The sequence below is a fragment of the Pristiophorus japonicus genome, chromosome 9 (assembly GCF_044704955.1).
Source record: "Pristiophorus japonicus isolate sPriJap1 chromosome 9, sPriJap1.hap1, whole genome shotgun sequence".
Lineage (NCBI taxonomy): Eukaryota > Metazoa > Chordata > Chondrichthyes > Pristiophoridae > Pristiophorus > Pristiophorus japonicus.
The window spans coordinates 114,656,086-114,676,729 of NC_091985.1; the positions used below are offsets into that span (position 1 = coordinate 114,656,086).

Sequence of the window (20,644 nt, forward strand, 5' to 3'; positions counted from 1 at the left end):
AGGAAATTGTTTTTCTCTCCTCTACAAAATCGGTCATCGTCTTGAAAATCTCTCTTCGGTCACCTCTTAACCTTCTCTGTTCCAAGGAGAACAGTCCTAACTTTTCCAACCTCTCATAACTGAAGTCTCTCATCCCTGATAAACATCTCTGTACCCTTTCTAAGATGTCAGAATAATTCTCCGCTCCACTCCCACTCGTACACTGTTCCAATGAAGCTCAACGTAAGCTTGAGGAACAGCACCCTATCTTTTGTTTCGGCACTTTACAGCCTTCTGGACTCAACATAGAGTTCAATAATTTCAGACCACAATCTCTGCCCATATTTGCTCCCTTTCCTCCTTAAAACCCACTTCCCCCTGATCTTACGTATTTTTTCTCTCTGTTTCCCATGGCAGCTGGTAATTATTCTGCCATTCACACCCTATCTGGACTCATCTTTTTCTAACTTCTGCCATTACCATCTCAAATCGGCTCATCATCCCTTTTGTGTCTCAAATCTCTCCTGCCTTCCCCCCCCCCCAATCACAGACCTTCCCCTTTGTTCTTTCCTCCCCTGCCCCTTTCAGTGCTCCTTAAGAATTTGTTAATTTTGAACATTCGCCAGTTCTAACAAAGGGTCACCGACCCAAAACGTTAACTCTGTTTCTCTCTCCACAGATGCTGCCTGACCCGCTGAGATTTCCAGCATTTTCTGTTTTTATTTCAGATTCCAGCACCTGCAGTATTTTGCTTTTGGAATTAAAAAATGAACTTGCTTGATGGGGAAAAACATTTATTCCTGATCCTTGTTAGTTTTTTTTCCACTGATGGAATGCTCAGAACCAGTCTCTACTACTGCTGCTTTTGAGCTAGTCCATGGGTGACTGAACTGGGATGACTCTTCTGATTTTCCTTCTTTATAAAAAGGAAGGATAATCTCCAATCAGCACCTCCAACCTATAAATGGAGCAAAGAGCAACAAGTCACAGGCATGAACCTGTACTTACTGATCTACAGTACAGCACAATGCACTCAGTAATTTAAAAACAATAGGATCAACACTGTAAAATACTAATAGTGGAGAGTTATATATACTGGCTTTGGTTTAATCATGCACAGCAAGACTAATTTCCCAATCTTCTTTAGTTAATGATTATTTCAAAACTAAAGTAAGGCACAAAACTGAGAACTCTTTTTATAATTTATTTAATTCATATTCACAATTATTGATTACCTAATCTGTAACTGATCATTTTAATAAGTCAATAAAACCATGCTCAGTAGTTTTAAAAATTACCAGATATTCCCATTTTAATGACCGATTCAGAAATTAACCTAATTAGAATATCTCCACAGATTTGTACAGTGACATTGCAATATTTACAGCTCCAGATGTACATTGATACTACAATCTATGTATTATACAAATTTCAAAATAAGTTTATTTTTTGAAACTATGAAATTAAATATTAAGGACTGTTCACACATTTCCTTTTCAACACCTCTTTGCAGGCTGTATATGGGCAATTGGCACACATTAATTACAACACAACAAAAATGCACATGAAGGAAAAACTCTCAACACAATAGAAATTAATTCTTACAAACCAGGGAGTCGAACAAGGTCAAAAAACTATGGAAAGAGCATCTCTTCTAAGTAGGGGTACTGGCATGGACTTTTGTCGGAGTCCGGTCATCGACTTAAACGTTAACTCTTTCTCTCTCCACAGATGCTGCCTGACCTGCTGAATATTTCCAACATTTTGTTTTTATTTTCAATTTCCAGCATCTGCAGTATTTTGCTGACTCCATCCCTCTCCCTAGCATCTGTCTGAGGCTGAACAAGACTGTTCGCAACCTCGGTGTCATATTTGACCATGAAATGAGCTTCCGGCCACATATCTGTGGCTTAACTAAAACTGTCTATTTCCACCTCCGTAACATTGCGCGTCTCTGCCCCTGCCTTAGCTCATCTGTTCCTGAAACCCTCATCCATGCCTTTGTTACCTCTAGACTTTACTCCAACGCACGCCTAGCTGGCCTCCCACATTCTACCCTACGTAAACTTGAGGTCATCCAAAACTCAGCAGCCTGTGTCCTAACTAGAACCAAGTCACGCCCTCCCATCACCCCTGTGCTCGCTGACCTATATTGGCTCCCGGTTAAGCAATACCTCGATTTTGAAATTCTCATCACCCCTCCCTATCTCTCCTTCAGCTTCACAACTCTTCCCCGCCCCCAGCCGATGTCTGTGCTCCTCAAATTCTGCCCTCTTGAGCATCCCTGATTATAATTGCTCAACCACTGGTAGCTGTGCCTTCAGCTGCCTGGGCCCCAAACTCTGGAACTCCCTCCCTAAACCTCTCTTTCCTCCTTTTTAAGATGCTCTTTAAAATCTACCTCTTTGGTCATTTACCATAATTTTTTCTTATGTGGCTCGATGTCAAATTTATTGTTTTGTCTTGCAATACTCCTGTGAAGTGTCTTGGGATGGTTCACATTAAAGGTGCTATATAAATACAAGTTGTTATTTGTATTAGTTTTACAGGTGCCTGGCCACATTTATCACTGTCAACATTGCTATAACACATTGTCATTTTATCTCATTGCTGTGGCAAATTGGCTGCCATGTTTGTCCATTTCACTACACTTCAAAATAATTAATTGGCTGTGTAGCATAGGCCTTGCAGCCAGCTTAAGCAAAATAAACAAACAATCATAAATGGATGTGTAAGAATTGCCAGCTTAATACTGCTATGCATCTTTGCTTACAGTGGGAAGTTATTGAACACAAACTTTTTAACCTGTTCCTTGCCAAAATCACTTTGTTCAGCCTAATTTATCTGCTTCCAGTTATGCAATTCTGTGCAGAGGAGTCTTTATATAATTGTTTTAACTGTTAACGTTTTTACAATCATGTAACGTTGCGATTTCAGAGTATAATTATGAGTAAGAGAACTCTGGTTCTTCGGAACCGACATAGGAAGACGGAGTTCAATGCCGCAACTCTCTCTCTCATTTTCCCCCCAGCTGAGTTCACTTAGCTGCAAGTACTTATTGCTAAGCTGCAAGTACTTATTGCTAAGCTCTGAGTGAATTGTCATGGTGTCCATAAGAACCATTTATTGAATGGAAGGAATTTATTTGATTTGCAAACAAAAAGTAATCAGTTTAGCAATGTTTTAAGCACAAACTTTGTTATATTGGGGAGGTGATTTAAAATATGCTGCTTAATTCCAAGGGGCCTGGCTTTGACATTGCATTTAAATGAAGGCTGGAGTCCATCCCTCCAGACCCTGCAAGCGACGACAACCCTGCCAAGGGGTGTCTTATTAGTGAAGGGGAGAGAGCTGATAGTTCTAAAGAAAATGGAGTAGTACGAGTAATGAATCGTGAGTTTGTCCAAATCACTAGTTCGAACTGTGTTCAGTTATAACAAGTTGGGATCAGCAGTGTTCTCTTGTGTTTCAACTATTAACCACTTTGGTCATTAATGTGACACATAGAATGTGAATAGGGTTAGATATGGAATGAAGAGTGTTTGAATCTGGAATTCCACTGTCCATTTCCAAATCTTGGAATCCAACACATGGTGCTGCCCTGAGGACTGACTAAGACAGATATTGGTCATCAAACGTGATGCACTTTTTCTTCCCCATTACAGTAGAGTCATAAGCATTAGGTTTTTGCTTTAAATTGGATGTAATATTTCTAAGTTTCTTCTAAATGTGATGTATATGCAAGGACAGTGTTGCCCAATATCTATTACATGTTCATTGACATTTTATTGAATTATGGCAGACTAGGATAGGAGACAAACAAAGTTCTCAAACGGGCAGACACTTAGTGCTGAGACATTTAAGTGACACATTAAGGATTTATGCCCTTTCACAAATTGAGCTCCTGGTCTTCTGTGACCACATGGGCAAAGAAGAAAAAAATCCAGTCAAGTCAACCAAGGGCATATTTGTATATCTCCTAGGAACAGAACCAAGAATAGTGTTGAAGTTGACTCTAGTTCACATACCAGCCCACTTGGGGAATATTACATGGCATTGGGCATTGAGAGTTGTACTCAACAGGAGAGAAAATAGTTAATCAAGTAGGAACATTTAAAAAAAGCATTCAAGCAGTGATTTACACATACCTTTGAGAAGGTCTGGCTAGCTTACTTTGTAAATACCACAAAGTATTACCCAGCAACTGAAACCAGCCAATGATTCAAACAGAATTTAATACCAAGCACAAACAGGACTTGTAGATTACAGGCAAGGAGCAAAATGGTTCCTATTGGTTGACATTAATAAAAAATATATACTTTAGAAAAAAATTATCCAGTAAACATTCTGGTGCTCCAAAGTCAGTAAATGAGGCAGCAACTGAAAATTAAAGATTAAAAAAAACTCTAATGCCAATAATGAAACTGTTTATCTGGATTCTAGTACACCACTTTATTTTCTTGTACCTCATCCCTGGTTGGGTAAAATCCATTATAAACATATATTTCTGTTCATTAGTCTGCAATTACTGCACCATGTGGGAACTTCAGGATGCTTCATGTGTCCCAGAGGCTCACATGTGCAGGAGTTGCTGCTCGAACTCAAGCTGAGGATTTCTGAGCTTGAGGGGGAGCTGGATTCACTGCACGGCATACGGGTGGCTGAATGTTTCCTGGATTGCAGGTTCCAGGAGGTGGTCACCCCACAGCCAGCTAGATAGCTAGAGTTCAAAATAGCAAGAGGATGGCCACCCGGAAGCATAGGAAGCAGCAGGCAATGCAGGAATCCTCCGGGTGTGTGACACTTTCAAACCTGTATTCAGCATTGAATATTGCGATTGTCAAAAGAACCAGAGGCGACATGAGGACAAACTTTTTGGGAATGTACTACCCGATAGAGTGGAAGTGGATAAAAATTTAATAGAAGCCTTCAAAAGGGAACTGGATAAATACTTGAAGGAGAAAAACTTGCAGGGATATGAGGAAAGAGGGGGGCAGTGGGACTAATTGGATTGCTTTTTGAAAGAGCTGGCGCAGACTCAATGGGCCAAATGGCCTCCTGTATTGTACTATTCTAGGATTCTAAGCTAACTAAGGCTTGTAAACATAACTTGAGGGGAGCAGAGAAACTAGAGAGAACTGCAGTAGATGAAGAGTAAGGAGGGATTGCACATGTACAGATTCCAGAAAGTAAACCATGTTTCCTCAATTCTCATAGATCAATCAATTTACTTGTCCAGGCAGTGTCCATTGTCACACCCCAGGGATATCAGAGGGCACTTGTTTAGTAGCCGTTGTCTTGGTTTTCGCATGGATCACAGATTGACCTGGACATGGTCAGTCGACAAAGCTACAAGGTCTCCGGTTTTGTTTAGCTGAAAGATTACTTCATGGGTCATTTATTTTCAGCAATGAAAATACAGTTTTTCTAAGTTTGCTCCCAATGTCTAAATCAAAATTTAGGAGACAGGCGAAATAAATCTGAAACTTATCAGCCTTCCTGACTACACACCAGAATTTTCATGGACAAACCCTCATGTGAGAAAGTGCCTCAGTGCAGTTTTGAATAGCAATTTTCTCCTCCCAATATAAATCGACATCATGGTCAGCCTTGATTCAAGTGGCAGTACTCTCGCCAAAGTCAGAAAATTCTCGTTTTAGATCCTGCCACAGCCTTGAGCATCGAGGCTCACACATCAGTGCAGCACTGAGTGTGCTGCATTGTTGGAGCTGCCATCTTTTGAATGAGACATTGAACCAGAAATCCCAGGATCCCAAGAACAGTGAGTTCTCCCGGAGTCCTGGCCATATTCCTGCCTCAACCAACACCACCAAAAAACAGGTTAACTGCTCATTTATCTCTTTTGCAGTTTGCAGGGCCTTGCTGTGTGCAAATTGGCCACCACGTTTGCCTCATAACTGTGTCTACACTGCCATAGTACTTTATTAGCCAATAATGGGTTCATAACATTCCTGGTTACCAAGTATTCAGGAATGATAGAGAAGGGAAAAGAGGGGGAGGGGGTGGCAGTATCGATTAAGAATGATATTACAGTTTTAAATACAAAAGATTTGCTAGATGGTTCTAGGACACAATCTATTTGGCTTGAGTGAGAAACCGAGGGGGAGCTGTTACATTGTTGGGAGCTTCTTTTTAAAAAAAAGCTCCAAACAGTGAGAAGTTGTTAGGTGAGCAAATTTCAAAGGCGTGTAACAAAAATAATAGTATTAGGAGACTTGAATTACCCTAATATAGACTGGGAAAAACATTGTGCTAAGGGTAAGGAAGAGAAGAATTTCTGATATGTGCACAGGAGAATTTTCTCAATCAATATGTCTCCATTCCAACAAGGAATAAAGCAGTGTTGGATCTGGTTGTGGGAAATGAAGTAGGGCAAGTGGAGTGTGCTCCATTAGATCATCTGGCTAACAGTAGTAACCACAATATAATTCAAATTAAAGTAAGTTTGGAAAGGGACCAGAAAATATCAACGGTAAATATGCTCAACTGCAGGCGGGGGAAACGGTTAATCTCAGTGATTGAAGAAGAGATCGAGGACAGGAAGATTGGAAATAGCAATTGCAGGGTAAAGCAGTAAAGTTCAGGTACAAACATACATATTACTTTGAAGGGAAAAGGTAGAGCATCCAAAGCTAATGACAAAGGAAATAAACATTAAAATAAAACAGAAAAAGGAGACTTATGATAAATGTCAGATGCAAGATTCAGTTAATAACCAGGAAGATTATGAAAAGTACAGGATGGAATTGAAAAGGTTAATATGGGAGGCAAAGCGATGTTATGAGAAAAGATTAGCAGGCAACATTAAATTGAACCCAAAACCATTTTATAAACTGTAAGTGGTTTGCGAGGGGAAAAAGTTGGGCCTATTAAGGACCCGAAGGGAAATCTTCATGTAGAGGCAGATGACATGGCAAAAGTATTAAGTGAGTACTTTGCATCGATTTTCACAAAGGAAGCGGAGATGATGTGATGGTCACTCTAAAAGAGGAAAGAGAAGCTAAGGACAGAATTACAATAGAAAAGATATACTAAAAAGATTAGCACTACTGAAAGTTGGTAAGTCATCAGGTCCAGATGGAATGCAACCTAGATTGTTGAAAGCAAAGGTATTCGTCACAATCTTCAAATCCTCATTGGATACAGGAGTAGTGCTGGAAGACTGGTGGGTTGCTAATATACTAATCTGAAGAAAGAGGAGGGGGATAAACCAGGACTGCAGGCCAGTCAGCCCAACATTGGTGGTGGGGAAGTTATTGGAAACCATTAGGGACAAAACAAACTTTCATTTGAAAAGGCATGCGTTAATCAAGGAGAGCCAGCATAGATTTGTTAAAGGTAAATCATGTCTGACCATCTTGATTGAATTCTTTAATGAGGTAACAGAGAAGGTTGATCAAGGTAGTGCAGTCAATGTTGTATACATGGACTTCGGAAGGCATTTCACAAAGTGCCACACTGGAGACTTATTAAGAAGATGAAAGCCCATGGAATCAAGGGGAAAGTGACGGCTTGGATACAAGTTGGCTCAGTGACAGGAGGCACAGGGTGGGGGTGGATGGATGGTTTTCAGACTGGGAAGTGGTTTGTAGTGGTCTTCCCCAAAGGTCAGTGTTGGGTCCATTATTCTTTCCAATTTTTATAAATGACCTAGACTCCTGTGTAGGGAGCAGCGTTATAAAGTCTGCAGATGATACAAAATTTAGCAAAGCAGTAGTGATGAGGATAGTTATAGTCTTCAGGATGAGACAGGATGGTGAAATGGGCAGAAGCATGGAAGTTGGAGTTCAATGCAGAGGAGTGTGAAGTGATGCACTTTGGGAGGACTAATATGGAAAGACAGCATTCATTAAATGGCACAATTTTGAAAAATGTAAATGAGTAGAGAGACTATGGTGTCCATATACACAAATCCTTAAAAAGTGGCAGGGCAAGTTGATAAGGTATAAAGCATATGTGTTACTTGGGTTTATAAATAGAGGAATAGGATTTAAAAGCAAAGAGATCATGTTGGAACTCTATAAATCACTGGTTAGGCCACGGCTGCAGTATTGTGGACAATTCTGGGCTTCAGGAAGATGTAAAAAGGCCTTAGGAAAGGTTACAGAGGAGGTTTACCAGGATGTTACCAGGGATGAGAGACTTCCGTAATAAGGAGAAGTTAAAGTTTGGACTGTTCTCCTTGGAACAGAGAAGGAGAAGAGGTGACCTAATAGAGATTTTTAAATGATGACAGGTTCTGATAAGAGTAGAGAGAGAAAAACTATTCCCGGCGAGTGAGTCAATAACCAGAGGTCATAGATTTTAAATTATTGGCAAAAGATCTAGAGGGGAAATGTTTTCACTCAGTTGTCCGGATCTGGAATACTCTACCTGAAAAGGTGGTGGAAACTGATTCCATAAATAATTTTAAAAGGGAATTGGACAGGTACTTGAAGATGAGGTGCTTTTAGGATTACGGACAAAAAGTGGGGATGTGGAACTAAGCGTGATTGCTCTTTCAAAGAGCCACCACAGGCATGATGGACTGAGCGGCTTCTGTCTGTGCTGTAAGTATCAATAATTCTATGAAGTGTTTTTGGATGTCCAGACAGGAAAGGTGCATTATAAAGTTTATTCGTTCTTAGGCTATAGTCCAAGAAACATTAAATGCATGTTAATTGCAGTGTACTTATCTTCATTCCCATATCTATTGTGTTGGTGTACCTTTCATACAAGACCAAAATTTGGAGACTCTCAGTATCACATGTTTGAATGACTTGATAGTGTTATCAGGCAGGGCTCAGTTGGTAGCACGCTTGCCTCTAAGTCAATAGGTTGTGTGTTCAAGTCCCACTTGAGACTTAAGCTTAAAATTCTAGGCCAACACGCCACTGAAGGAGTACAGAGGTGGTGTCTTTCGGATGAGATGTCAAACTGAGGCACCGTCTGCTCTCTCAGGGGGATGTAAAAGATCCCATGGCACAATACTGAGGAGAAAGGGAGTTATCCCCGGTGTCCTGGCCAATTTTTTTCCCTCAACCAACATCACCAAAAACAGATTATCTGGTCATTATCACATTGTTGTTTGTGTGAGCTTGCTGTGCCGTGCTGCCGTGTTTCCTACCTTACAACACTTAAAAAAATTTTTTTTTTTTTTTAAGTACTTCATTGGCTGTAAAGTGCTTTGGAATGTCCTGAGGTCGTGAAAGACGCTATGTAAATGCAAGTCTTTCTTGCTTTTCCTCTTTAAATAAACTATTTCTGCTTTGTTACCAGTTGATAGCTGGAAGGGCGAAAAGGCTGAACAGTGGCAAATGCTGTAGTTTCCAACGGAAGCTAAAGTTTAAAAACATTTTTTAAAGAAATAAAACTTAGGAAAAATAGAATAGGTTTAATTAGGTAGGATAAAGTAACAATTGCATTAAGACAAGAGAGAATTGGGGAATGCAGGAAGATAGAGATAGGGAGGAGAGAAATAAAGTACAGGTTGAGCCTCCCTTATCTGCAACCCTGGTGACCTTGCCTGTTCTGGATAAGGGATTTTTCCGGACGAGGGGCGGTCACGTTAAATTGGATGGTACAGGTACTGAGCAAGGGGATATCGGGGCTGGCTGGCTTGAGGTTGGGAGTGCGGCAGAGAGATCAGGGGGGGAGGGGCGGTGGATCGCGGGGTCAGGCCAGTGATTGCGGGAGTCGGCAGCGAGGAAGGACTTCAATTTGTTCATGTCAGAGTTCTGCACATGCGCCACCCAGTAGCCGGGAATGGTTCTGGACGAGGGAGGTTCAACCTGTCTTTAACTAAATATGAAAAATAAAAATTGTAGAGTTAATATTACAGCAATAACATTTCCTATAGTTGTTGAGTAAATTTATCACTGTAATATTAAGTACATCATATCACACATGGAAATAAAAACAACTGACCAGCCCAGGGTGACAGAAACGTCCCAACGTGTCAATAGTCAAAGAGTTACCATCAGTGGAGGTTGATTCTTATTGATGTAGTTAGAAAAAACCCTGAAAATAGTAGCTTGCTGCAATGACATGATCAGAGCAAATGAACAATTGCAAATTTCTTGCAGATATCAGTGCCCAAACTGTGGCACTGTAAATCTTATTTAACAAAAGTACAATAGACAGTCTCATATTTTAAAAGTAGCATGAACTAAAATTGAGGTTGAAATTCCAGTCTTCATTAATATTAGTTTAAAAAAAATAGATGCCACTTTTTAAAGTGGAACATTTTATACTAGAGTCTGCTTTTTGTGCTAATATTGTCAGGGACTAGAATTTCAGCTTCTGATCTGCTGCTCAATTTATTTTCTTTAAGACTTCTTTGATGTTAAAGCTGCATCAAATAAAATTGTTTGTAAACAGCACCCTCATTTTTGCTTTAAAAATGTTACACCTTTACCCTGCCTCAGAGCTCTCATCACCGTGTATATAGTACCTAGCTTAAAAACATTCATGGCATTACACTTGTTCACCAAGGTACAAATGGTTTTAGAAGCTTAATGAGTCGGTTTCTGATAAAATAAAACTGTATACTCCCCTTTTTCCCGGTGGAAGAAAAAAATAAACCTCATCTTCAGCACCCGTGTCTGCTCCTTCCTCTGCTCAGAAATCAGAAGGTACTGAATGTGGACAGAACAGCAAGATGAGGTGCTCGGAGAATGAGACGGTTAAATATTTACTTATAAAGTTACCATGAGGGGACTTTAGTTACAGGAATTGAACTAGATAAGAGGATGGTGACATGAAAAATATTTCAACGAAAATTCAGTTCCATCCATCCGTTTTCAGAACTCAGCAAAGCATATGCACCCTTGGTAACGATTAGTCCTCTGAAGATGTACTTCAGTCACTGTCAGACTCATCCTGATACTTTGATTTAATGGCACGGCCATTTTGTAGAGGCATTTCTTCATAATCACTCCTAATGGGGAAAAGTCAAAGTTACTGAACAAAGTTAAAGTTTTTCAAAAACATTGGTTCAAATGATCAAAGTGGATTCATGGGTATATTTTGTGCCATTTCCATAAACCTTGTGAAGTATCTTGGTACTTCATGGCTCAAATCACATTTGCCAAGAAACCTTTACTTGGTCAGTTGCATACTTGACATGTGCAGAAACCAATTGGCTTGAGCATCTCCAAACCAAACTACTGAGAAGTATACGGGCTCCCAAGTGTACATCTTAAAACAGCTAGGACCATGCAACCTTCCAGCAGAGAGCTAATAACCCAGCTAGGACTACTGTGCCTTTGTTTGCAGAGTTATCTGGAGTTGAGTGGGAAGAATACCAGCCTCGAATGACAAGCCTATCCCTCCCGATCAATAAGTGAACCTGCTGACTGTCAATCATCAGAGATGGCCTGTAGCACTGCAGACCTGTCTGGCTAAGCTTGTCCTGAATGTTTCACATGGGACAAAGGAAACACTTCTCTGTTGAAGATCTGAACCATGAAGGAGAACTGTTCTGTTGCAACTTTATTCCCAAAACGTTAAGCTACACACTTATTGAAGAAAAACAAGACCGAACAATGCACCTTTCACACTTTCCCAGCATGAACCCAAGAACTGTGTACAAGCACTCACCAGAATTGGTAGTGATATGAATCAACAATTGAGGCAGTTGTTCTTAATATCTTCCAATCAATACCTTTCAGATCCTCTTATGTAGAAAAACAATACTGCACTTAACAGCATCCACTCCCTTATCCAATAGGCTAGTCCATCGCTCAAGATGCAAAGAATCCCCAGGCAAGCCCATCAACATCACATTTGCAACAAAAAAAAACACTGGCTGGAAAACACACTCCAAGACAGTCCCTTAGAAGCACTGCACAACTTTCAGTACATTGCCTGAAGAGGCTGAACAGGAAATCAATAATTGTCATTGCAAGCCACCAGAATTAAAACTTTAGACTTCTAAGATAAATTAAATTTTCTAGGAAAACAGCAACACAAACACAAGATGAAGAATGACATGGTTATTAATAATAAAACCATTCATGGCCTTAAACCATGACAGCATTTAACTCACCCATAAATCACATCATCATCAGAATCATTTAACATGGAAAAGGCTGGGTTATCCTTTAGCTGAGATTCTAAGGAGAGAGAATATTAGTAAAATAACTTTCTCCACAAAGGCCAATCGAAAATGAATTTTGAAATACTTCAATTTAGATAAGCTAGCGTTTCTGATTTATACTTGGTACAGATCACAGTGCATGTACTCAAAGACTTACTATTCTTATGAGACTTCAGAGAAAAGTAAACCCTTAGCTGAAAGTTTTAATGCATTGTTAAATCATAGAATGATACAGCACAGAAGGAGGCTATTCGGCCCATCGTGCCTGTGCCTGTGAAAGAGCTATCCAATTAGTCCCATACCCCTGATCTTTCCCCATAACCCAGCATATTTTTTACTTTTCTAGTAGTGCATTCCAGCTCATATATCACTATGTAAAAAAAAATTCTGTATGTCACCTCTGGTTCTTTTGCCCATCACCCTAAATCTGTGTCCTCTTGTTATCAACCCTTCAGCCATTTGAAACAGTTTCTCTTTATTTACTCTATCTAAGCCCTCTTGGCCTTATCTGTTCTAAGGAGAATAACCTCAGTTATTGTTATCCCAGGGAGGGGAACTGGTGACAAGGTCTGGGGAAAATAAAAGTCAGGCTTCTTTCAAGCCCCCTTCCCTTCATGGACATTATTACTTGTATTAAACTAACTACTAGCGCTATCACCCTCTATTCAGTTAACTTGATTCAGCGACATTGTAAAAGGTCTGTAACTAGATGTTATTTCTGCAATGCAACTGTGCCTGTGGAATAAACTCTGGATAAATTATGCTCCAACAATAGATTATTTGATATTAGAACTGTAATATTAGTTGTCATTCTAACAACTAGTAAGCAAATAATTTCTATCTTTAATATCTGAACAGTTTCTATACCCCACTATCCGAATGTAGGCACATTGTCTACAAAATTAATTAATCTCAGTGATAAAGAATGTCATGGCATTGGAGAGGGTGCAGAGGGGATTTACCAGAATGGTACCAGGGATGAGGGAATTCAGTTATGTGGAGAGTCTAGCGAGACTGAGGTTGTTCTCCTTAGAGAAGAGAAAGTTAAGGGGAGATTTGATAGAGGTGTTCAAAATTATGAACAGTTTTCACAGAGTAAATAAGGAGAAACAGTTTCCAGTGGCAGAAGGGTCAGTAAACCAGAGCAGGGATAAAAGAGCGCCCAACCAGCGCGAGAGCCCACCACCAGCGCGGGATAAAAGAGCTAGCCCGGAGACTGGAGCAGCGCCAACAGACCTGTGAGGGGAGAGAAGTAAAAAGAAATCAAAGTGTGACGTCACAGGAAAGCATGCCGGATTTTTCTCTTTTTTTCTAAACTTGGGCATTGCTTTAAATTAAGAGCCTGGATTAAAAAACTAAACATAGATAATTGATATTTCCAAACTTGAAAACTTAATTAATTAAATACAATACATTAGAGTTGGCAGGGCGGGTGGTGTGTTGCAGCTGCAGCATGTGGGAGCTGGTGGACACCAGTGTGATCCACGGTGACCAAATCTGCAGTAAGTGTTGGCTGCTCAAAGAACTTCAGCTCCCAGTTGATGAGCTGGAGTCCGAGCTTCAGACACTGCGATACATCAGGGAAGGGGAGAGTTACCTGGATAGTGTGTTCCAGCAGAGAGTTACACCCCTTAGGTTAAATAATTCATATTTGGTCTGTGGTCAGGGACAGGAGAGTGTGACTACGAGTGATGCAGGTATGGGGACCCAGGATGTAGTGATGGAGGAGTCTCAGCCCTTGCTCTTGTCCAACAGGTACAAGGTTCTTACTCCCTGTGTGGATGAGAGCAGGGACTGCCGGGTGGATGAGCAAATTGACCACAGCACCATGGTACAGGGGGCCATTCAAGTTGGGGGAGTAAAAAGATAGTAGTGGAAGGAGACAGTATAGTTAGGGGGATACTGTTCTCTGCAGCCGAGAACGTGAGTCCCGAAGGCTGTGTTGCCTGCCCGGTGCCAGGGTTAAGGACATCTCCTCTGGTCTGGAGAGGAACTTGGAGTGGGAGGGGAAAGATCCAGTTGTCGTGATCCACTTACGTACCAACAATATAGGTAGGACAAAGAAAGAGGTTCTGTTGAGGGAGTATGAGCAGCTAGGGGCTAAATTAAAAAAGCAGAACCACAAAGATAATAATCTCTGGATTACTACTACCTGAGCCTTGAGAAAATGTGCATACGGTAAATAAAATCGGCATACGGTAAATAAAATCAGAGAGATGAACGCGTGGCTCAAATATTGGTGTGGGAGAAATGGGTTCTGATTCATGGGGCACTGGCACCAGTACTGGGATAAGAAGGAGCTGTTCCGTCGAGACGGGCTTCACTTGGACCAGGTTGGGACCAGTGTCGTGACAAATCGAATAGCTAAGGCTGTAGATAGGGCTTTAAACTAAATAGCCTAAATAGCGGGGAGAGGGGAGGGATCAGGTGCACAGAAATTAAAAAAGTCAAAAAGAAAGGAGAAGGCAACAGTGCAGGGTAGCAATAGGGGCAATGATAACCAGAGTGTGACAGAAGGGACAGAGCGTATAAACATAAGTGCATCAGAAAGTGGGGTCAGAGTAGGGAGAAATGATAAAAAGACAAAATTAAAAGCTCTTTATCTGAATGCACGCAGCATTCATAAAAGATAGATGACTTGACAGCATAAATAGAAATAAATGGGTATGATCTGATACCATTACAGTGACGTGGTTGCAAAGTGACAAAGGCTGGGAACTGAATATTCAGAGGTATTTGCCATTTTGGAAGGATAGGCAGAATGGAAAAGGAGCTCTGTTAATAAAGGATGAGATTCGTGCAATAGTGAGAAATGATACTGGCTCAGAAGATCAAGATGTAGAACCAGTTTGGGTGGAGATAAGAAATAATAAGGGAAAGAAGTCACAGGTGGGAGTCGTCTACAGGCCCCATAACAGTAGTTACACTGTAACAAGAAATAATGGAGGCTTGTAAGAAAAGTACAGCAATAATCATGTGTGATTTTAATCTTCATATTGATTGGACCAATCACATTGGCAAAGGTAGCCTTGAGGAAGAGTTCATAGAGTGTATCCGGGATGGTTTCTTAGAACGATATGTTTTGGAACCAAAAAGGGAGCAGACTATTTTAGATCTGGTAACATGTAATGAGACTGGATTAATTAATGATTTCATAGTAAAGGATCCTCTTGAGAAAAGTGATCATAGCATGGTAGAATTTCAAATTCAGTTCGAGGGTGAGAAAGCTAGGTCTAAAACTAGTGTCCTGAACGTAAATAAAGGCAATTACAAAGGTATGAATGCAGAGTTGGCTAAAGTAGACTGGGAAAATAGATTAAAGGGTAAGATGGTAGATGAGCAGTGGCAAACATTTAAGGAGATATTTCATAACTCTCAGCAAAGATATATTCCAGTGAGAAAAAGAGATTCCAAGAGAAGGATGAACCATCCGTGGCTAACTAAGGATGTAAATGATGGTATCAAATTGAAAACAAAGGCATATAATGTTGCAAAGAATAGTGGAAGGCCAGAGAATTGGGAAATTTTTAGAAACCAGCAAAAGTTGACTAAAAAAAAAATAAAGAGAAGATAGTTTGAGAGTAAACTAGCAAGAAACATAAAAACAGATAGTAAGAGCTTCTACAGGTATATAAAAAGAGAGTAGCTAAAGTAATCATTGGTCCCTTAGAGGATGTGACTGGAGAATTAATAATGGGAAACAGGGAAATGGCAGAGACTCTGAATAAATATTTTGCATCGGTCTTCGTGGTAGAAGACACTAAAAGCATCTCAATAATTGATAATCGAAGAGGCTATTGGGAGAGGAGATCTTAAAACAATCACTATCACTAGAGAAAAGGTACAAGGCAAACTAATGGGACTAAAGGTGGACAAGTCCCCTGGACCTGATGACCTGCATCCTAGGATCTTAAAATAAGTGGCTGCAGAGATATTGGATGCATTTGTTCTAATTTGCCAAAATTCCCTGGATTCTGGAGTGGTTCCAGCGGATTGGAAAACCGCAAAGGTAACGTCCCTATTTAAGAAAGGAGGGAGACAGAAAGCAGGAAACTATTGACCAGTTAGCACAACATCTGTCTTTGCAAAAATGCTGGAGTCCATTACTGAGGAAGCAGAAGCAAGACATTTAGAAAATCATAATATAGTCAAGCAGAGTCAGTATGGTTTTATGAAAGGGAAATCATGTTTGACAAATTTACTAGAGTTCTTTGAGGATGTAACGAGCAGGGTGGATGTAGTGTATTTGGATTTCCAGAAGGCATTCGATAAGATGCCACATAAATGGTTACTGCAAAAGATAAGTGCTTAAGGAGTTGGGGGTAATATATTAGCATGGATAGAGGATTGGGTAACTAATAGAAAAATAGTCAGGATAAATGGGTTATTTTCAGGTTGGCAAACTGTAACTAGTGAAGTGCCACAGGTATCAGTGCTGGGGCCTCAACTATTTATAATCTACATTAATGACTTGCATGAAGGGACTGAGTGCAATGTTGCCAAATTTGCTGATGATACAAAGATAGGTGGGAAAGCAAGTTGTGAAGAGGACACAAAGAATCTGCAAAGAGATATAGATAGGTTAAGTGAGTGGGCTAAAACTTAGCAGATGGAGTATAATGCGGAAAATGTGAGGTTATCCACTTTGGAAAATAAAAAAGCTAATTATTATTTAAATGTGGAGAGATTACAAAATGCTGAGGTACGGAGGGATCTGGTGGTCCTAGTGCATGAAACACAGAAAGTTAGCATGCAGATACAGCAAGTAATTAGGAATGCAAATGGAATGTTGGCCTTTATTGCAAGGGGGATGGACTATAAAAGTAGGGAAGTCCTGCTACAACTGTACAGGGCATTGGCGAGACCACACCTGGAGTACTGCGTACATTTTGGTCTCCGTATTTAAAGAGGGATATACACTTGCATTGGAGACAGTTCAGAGAATGTTCACGAGGTTGATTTCTGAGATGAAGGGATTGTCTTATGAAGAAAGGTTGAGCAGGTTGGAGTTTATAAGAATGAGAGGTGATCTTAATGAAATGTATAAGATTCTGAGGGGGCTTGACAGGGTAGAGGCAGAGAGGATCTTTCCCCTCGTGGGGGAACGAGGGGGCATAGTTTCAGAATAAGGGGTCGCCATTTAAAACGGAAATGAGGAGGAATTTCTTCTCTCAAAGGGTCGTGAATTTTTGGAATTCTCTACCCAAGAGAGCTGTGGAAGCTGGGTCATTGAATATATTTAAGGTGGAGATAGACAGATTTTTGAATGATAAGGGAGTCAAGGGTTATGGTGAGCAGCAGAGAAGTGGAGTTGAGGCTAAGATCGGACCAGCCATGATCTTATTGAATGGCGGAGCAGGCTCAAGGGGCAAATGGCCTACTCCTGCTCCTATTTCTAATGTTCTAAACAGAGGACACAAACTTAAGGTGATTTGCGAAAAAGCCAGGGAGATGAGATTTTTTTTTTGCTCAGCGAGTTATGATGATCTGGAATGCATTGCTGGAAGGGGTGGTGGAAACAGATTCAATAGTAATTTTCAAAAGGGAAAGAGCAGGGTAATGGGACTAATTTGAGAGCTCTTTCAAGGAGCCAGCACAGGTACGGGGTCGAATGGCCTCCCTCTGTGCTGTATTATTCTATGATAAATAAGCAAAATGTTTTATGCATATGATTCTATACTGATTTCCTGGTCAATGAGATTTTTCTTTTGAACATCCGGAGCACGTGAATTGTGCTGTGTAACTGCAAATTATTTTCTTTCTTTGAAGGTAGCAGAAATTTAACCACACTTCCAAATAGCCTCAAAAAGAATGTTCCACTATCACGCTCATAAAACTCTATTCATTCACCCAATCATTAACTTCTACTGAAAGACAACTATTTGTTTTTTTGTTCCGTTTGGACACACTTCCTTAGTTTGTATTTTGAAAAATCCTCAGTATTGCATCTGTAGCAATGTTCATTCAAAGGCTGCCCGAACAGAGCCAGACCCCACAGCTGCTTTAAGTTTCACATACCATACACAGCATTCTTCGATGGGGAATAAACATATGCCAACGTATACAGGTAGTAATTCAGCAGGCCATAGAAGGATAAAAATTCAGCTGGTAGCCTTAGTAAAGGAAGAGAATCAAACACACAGAATTGCAGTATTAAAAAAAACTTATTAAAGTATCAAACCCTGACAGTAAGCCATTGGCTCAACACAAGAAACTTGGTATAATTCTTGTTTCCATCAGGAAAGACAACAATGTTGCACTTGCTTGGCCTTTCCACACCTTTCCCAAATACTGGGACAGGGTAATTGAGTTTACATTCAAATAACCACCTTATCAAATTATTATTTTGCAAGGGTTTGCTCACTGCAGTGTTCTTACCGATAGTTCGGACAAATCATTAACCTATCAGAGTGACCTCCTCCAACCCGGATCCAGGCTCCACTGCAACTCGGTGTCCTGTAGCATTGCTTCTTCGTCCAATTAGGATCAAATAAATATGTCTATATCCCTACCCCATTCCCCTTACTCTCTCTAAATGAGACTCCTCATAAATCACAGGCTAAGCTTGTACAGGATTGGCATCTTTATATAGCCTGCAGTAACGAGTGTTACATTACAATCAGATATTTTTTAATGCATTCTAAACATTAGTTGCCATTAGTGATCAAGTTGAAGCACAGTAAAGGATATAGTTCTGATAATGAGTTGAAAGCTCAGCTACAAAGTTATCTTGCAGGACCTTTGCTCCGAACCTCAGGTATAATATTACAATGCTGAAAAAGATACAAAATTAAGCAAAAATTAAGTTTTTGTTAAAGAGAGAAAAATAATAAATAAGGGAAGAAAGAGAAAATGATACAATTTTTTTAAAGTTACTAAGAAAAGTAGGTGTGGCTGCAAAAATCCCCATCAGGTCTGGTTAATGGCAGTGATAGGAAATAAATATTGAAATAAGTCTCTAAAATATTAGTATGACACATTTCAAACTCATTTTAAAATTTTTTACTTTAGTTAGGATTTCAAGAGGAAAAGTATTCAAGAAATGTGGTTAGAAGTATTCTAATATTTAATGTTTCTTTATAGAAACATAGAAGAAACAGAAATTTACAGCAATGGAAGGAGGCCATTTCGGCCCATCGTGTCCGCGCCGGCTGACAAAGAGCCACGGTCAGCAGCCCTGAAGGTTATATATAAACCTATGAACAATGAACACTGGCAGAAAGGTAAAGAGCATCTGGCCCAACCAGTCCGCCCCACACAACTGCGACACCCCTTACACTAAAACATTCTACATTCCACCCCAACCAGAGCCGTGTGATCTCCTGGGAGAGGCACAAACCAGATAAAAACCCAGGCCAATTGGGGAAAAACAAATCTGGGAAAATTCTTCTCTGAACCATCCAGGTGATCAAAACTAGTCCAGGAGATCACCTTGGCTGTATTCGATTCCTTGCAGTACTTATTATCGTATGTGCACCAGCCAACAAAAGGTTATCCAGTCTAATCCCAATTACCAGCTCTAGGTCCGTAACCCCTGCAGGTTACGTACGGTACTTTAAATGCCCATCCAAGCACCTTTTAAATGTGGTGAGGGTTTCTGCATCCACCACCCTTCCAGGCAGTGAGTTCCAGACACCCACAACCCTCTGCGTGAAGAAGCCTCCCCTCAAATCCCCTCTGAACCTTCCACCAACCACCTTAAAACTATGTCCCCTCGTAATTGACCCCTCCACCAATGGAAATAGGCCCTTACTATCCACTATATTCAGGCCCCTCAAAATTTTGTACACCTCAATGAGGTCGCCTTTCAACCTCCTCTGTTCCAATGAAAACAAACCTAGCCTATCCAATCTGTCCTCATAGCTAAGATTCTCCATTCCAGGCAGCATCCTAGTAAATTTCCTCTGCACCCTCTCTAGTGCAATCATGTCCTTCTTATAATACAGCAACCAGAACTGCATGCAGTACTCCAGCTGTGGCCTAACCAGAGTATTATACAATTCAAGCATAACCTCTCTGCTCTTGTATTCTATGCCTCGGCCAATAAAGGCAAGCATTCCGTATGCCTTCTTGACCACCTTATCCACCTGGCCTGCTACTTTCAAGGATCTGTGGACAAGCACGCCAAGATCCCTTTGTTCATCTACACTATTAAGTGGCCTACCACTTAATGTGTATACCCTTTCCTTATTAGTCCTCCCAAAGTGCATTACCTCACACTTCTCCAAATTAAATTCCATTTGCCACTGCTCTGCCCACCTGACCAGTAGATTGATATCTTCCTGCACAGTCCATGACTTTCCTCTTCATTATCAACCACACAGCCAATTTTAGTGTCATCTGCAAACTTCTTAATCATACTCCCTATATTCAAATCTAAATCACTGATATACATCACAAAAAGCAAGGGACCGAGTACTGTGGAACCCCACTAGAAACATCCTTCCAGTCATAAAAACATCCATCAACCATTATCCTTTGCATCCTACCTCTAAGCCATTTTTGGATTCAACTTGCCACTTTGCCCTGATCCCATGGGCTTTAACCTTCGTGACCAGTCTACCA

At 40.5% G+C, this 20,644-nt stretch overlaps 1 protein-coding gene across 2 annotated transcripts in view; it reads right to left on the reverse strand.

Moving 5' to 3' along the window:
* Positions 1-1,247: 1,247 nt before the first annotated feature.
* Positions 1,248-20,644, reverse strand: part of tmem181 (transmembrane protein 181) — a 174,387-nt gene continuing 154,990 nt past the window's right edge. For both annotated transcript variants that reach the window (XM_070889710.1, XM_070889709.1), the window contains exons 14-17: positions 18,770-18,852; positions 18,098-18,187; positions 12,029-12,095; positions 1,248-10,918 (exon numbers count right to left, since the gene is read on the reverse strand). In XM_070889710.1, the coding sequence (XP_070745811.1) occupies positions 10,840-10,918; positions 12,029-12,095; positions 18,098-18,187; positions 18,770-18,852 (319 nt within the window). In that variant the 3' untranslated portion in view covers positions 1,248-10,839. The remainder of the gene's footprint in view (positions 10,919-12,028; positions 12,096-18,097; positions 18,188-18,769; positions 18,853-20,644) is intronic.